This window comes from Trichinella spiralis, assembly GCF_000181795.1.
Source record: "Trichinella spiralis strain ISS 195 chromosome Unknown Scfld1623, whole genome shotgun sequence".
NCBI lineage: Eukaryota > Metazoa > Nematoda > Enoplea > Trichinellida > Trichinellidae > Trichinella > Trichinella spiralis.
In genome coordinates, this window is record NW_003528562.1 from 4,878 (window position 1) to 6,914 (window position 2,037).

A 2,037-nucleotide genomic window follows, 5' to 3' on the forward strand; every position below is an offset into this window, starting at 1 on the left:
AAGTCAAACATTGAGGAAGCCTTCTCAACCCGTTTAATGCTTATGTGAAAATTTGGATTAATGGCTAGCACGGATGGTGAACATTTTACACAGCTTCAATGTCAAACAGAATTGCTAATTATCAATGCAAACGTTCTTTTCTTCAATTATGCCAAAGAATATCAGACGAGGCAAGATTTGGCCTTCGTTAACTTCAGCAAATACTGTTGTTGTTGTTCAAAATTGATTAACATTCAGCGTAACAATTGTAAAAACGATTTAGTATTTTTGCATACATTGTTTTTACAACGACGTGTTGGAAACCAAATTTAACTACATATAAAACTTGCTTATAATGAGAAAAAACCGACACTGTATACAATTTTTCAGTACCGCCATTAATATAAATTCAACATCTTCAACCACTATCTTTCAACAACTGTCAAAATATCCGCATCTTCAGTCATAAATTACAGTACAGTTTTAGACTTGAAAATATTTTTCAAATTTCTTATTCATTCTGATATTTCCTGTCAATCACCGATGACGATCAGTTTAATCTGGTCTTGTATTAAATGCACAAAATTTAATGTAATGACCGTAAGGTGATGGGCAATGAACGTGATTTACGAAGCAAATGATAGTCAAGCTTTATTTGAATTATCAAAAATTATGAATTCAGTTTTAATTCTTCAACATTTTACAAAAATAACCATTCGTGACATTATGTTACAATACAATATATATGAACATCAAAAGCAAAGGGCTAATATTTAGCAGTATTATTTGTATTCATTTTCAAAATGTAACATATTATAATTGGAATTTGTGAAAAAATTATAAACAGCAAGCCAGCCAATAATTGTAGTGATTTGAACGGCACAATATTTGATTTAAGTCACGGGGAAACTTCAACCAATAGCTCATCTGAGAGCAATGCACCAATCACAGTAAAAATTGATGCGATTGGTATTTGAATTATTTAATGCGCTATCACGTGATGTGGAGGCATTCATTACGATAAGTGAAAAAATCAATCGCTACTCATTCAAAGTTGAAGTTGACGGTTGTTGGCATATTTTTAATATTCGACCATCTCAGAAAGTTCTCTTTTATTCTTTTCTTGATTTTTTTACGAAGATTAATAATCTCAGTATAAATAAAGATTAGGTACAATTTGATTACTGTGCTTACTGTAAATCAGCGTTCATTTGCCGAGTAAACTGTTGTTGCTGTTCTATTCTCAACTTGTATTGCTTCCAATGTCTCAACAAAGTAAGTATTGTTGTTATTTTATGTAAAATGTTGAATAGCATCGTCTGTTGTTGTTTGATTTTTAATTTTTGAAAAAGCGGTGGCTTAACTGCAAAATATATTTGACCAAATTCGTGAACCGCATCTTATTTCAGCAACTGTTGAGCAATTTTCAATCATGAATTACTTTTAGGCGAAGATATGAATGTTGCTACAGATGAACTGTCGCAGTTGCGTTTAGTAAGTATTATTTAATGTTTTATTAAATTATTTCCTATTGTTGTTGTTGATGCTTTTTTAGAAAGAATTAGTGAAGCGACCTGGATACGGGACTGTTGGCAAGCCGATAAAATTAGCATGCAATTATTTTCCACTGATAAAATTACAGAAAGGTGATATTGTGGTTAACAGATATCACATCGACATACAACATCCACGTTTAAAGTTGAATTGGTTCGAGTTTAATTTATTGTCAAGTTTTATTATAGTTTTAATATGTTTTTATTTTCTGTTGGAGTGATGACAATCGTGAAATATTTTGGGCATACGTGGTGAAGCGTTCAGATATTTTTGGTGATCCATTTAAATTAGCATACGATGGGAAGAGTACTTTGTTCACAGTTGACAAATTACATTTGAAGCCAGTCAGTGAAAAAGCAGATACGGTTCGTTTTAAAAATTGATTCCAGAATTTTATAAATTGTAATTTTTAAATATGAATATTTTTATATTTTAAGGAAAAATTTTCCTTCAAAACTGTTCGAGAAAATGAACCATCAGAGTTCTCTATTCTGATGAAATTCA

General features: G+C 30.9%; 1 protein-coding gene across 1 annotated transcript; it reads left to right on the forward strand.

The window, feature by feature from the left end:
* Window positions 1–939: 939 nt before the first annotated feature.
* Tsp_12919 (eukaryotic translation initiation factor 2C 1) lies at window positions 940–2,014 on the forward strand (the record flags this gene model as incomplete). The annotated part of the gene is made up of 5 exons (XM_003368917.1): window positions 940–1,045; window positions 1,427–1,473; window positions 1,535–1,692; window positions 1,751–1,898; window positions 1,971–2,014. Coding segments are annotated over exons 1-5 (503 nt in total), but the record flags the coding sequence as incomplete, so codon positions are not given.
* Window positions 2,015–2,037: the final 23 nt, after the last annotated feature.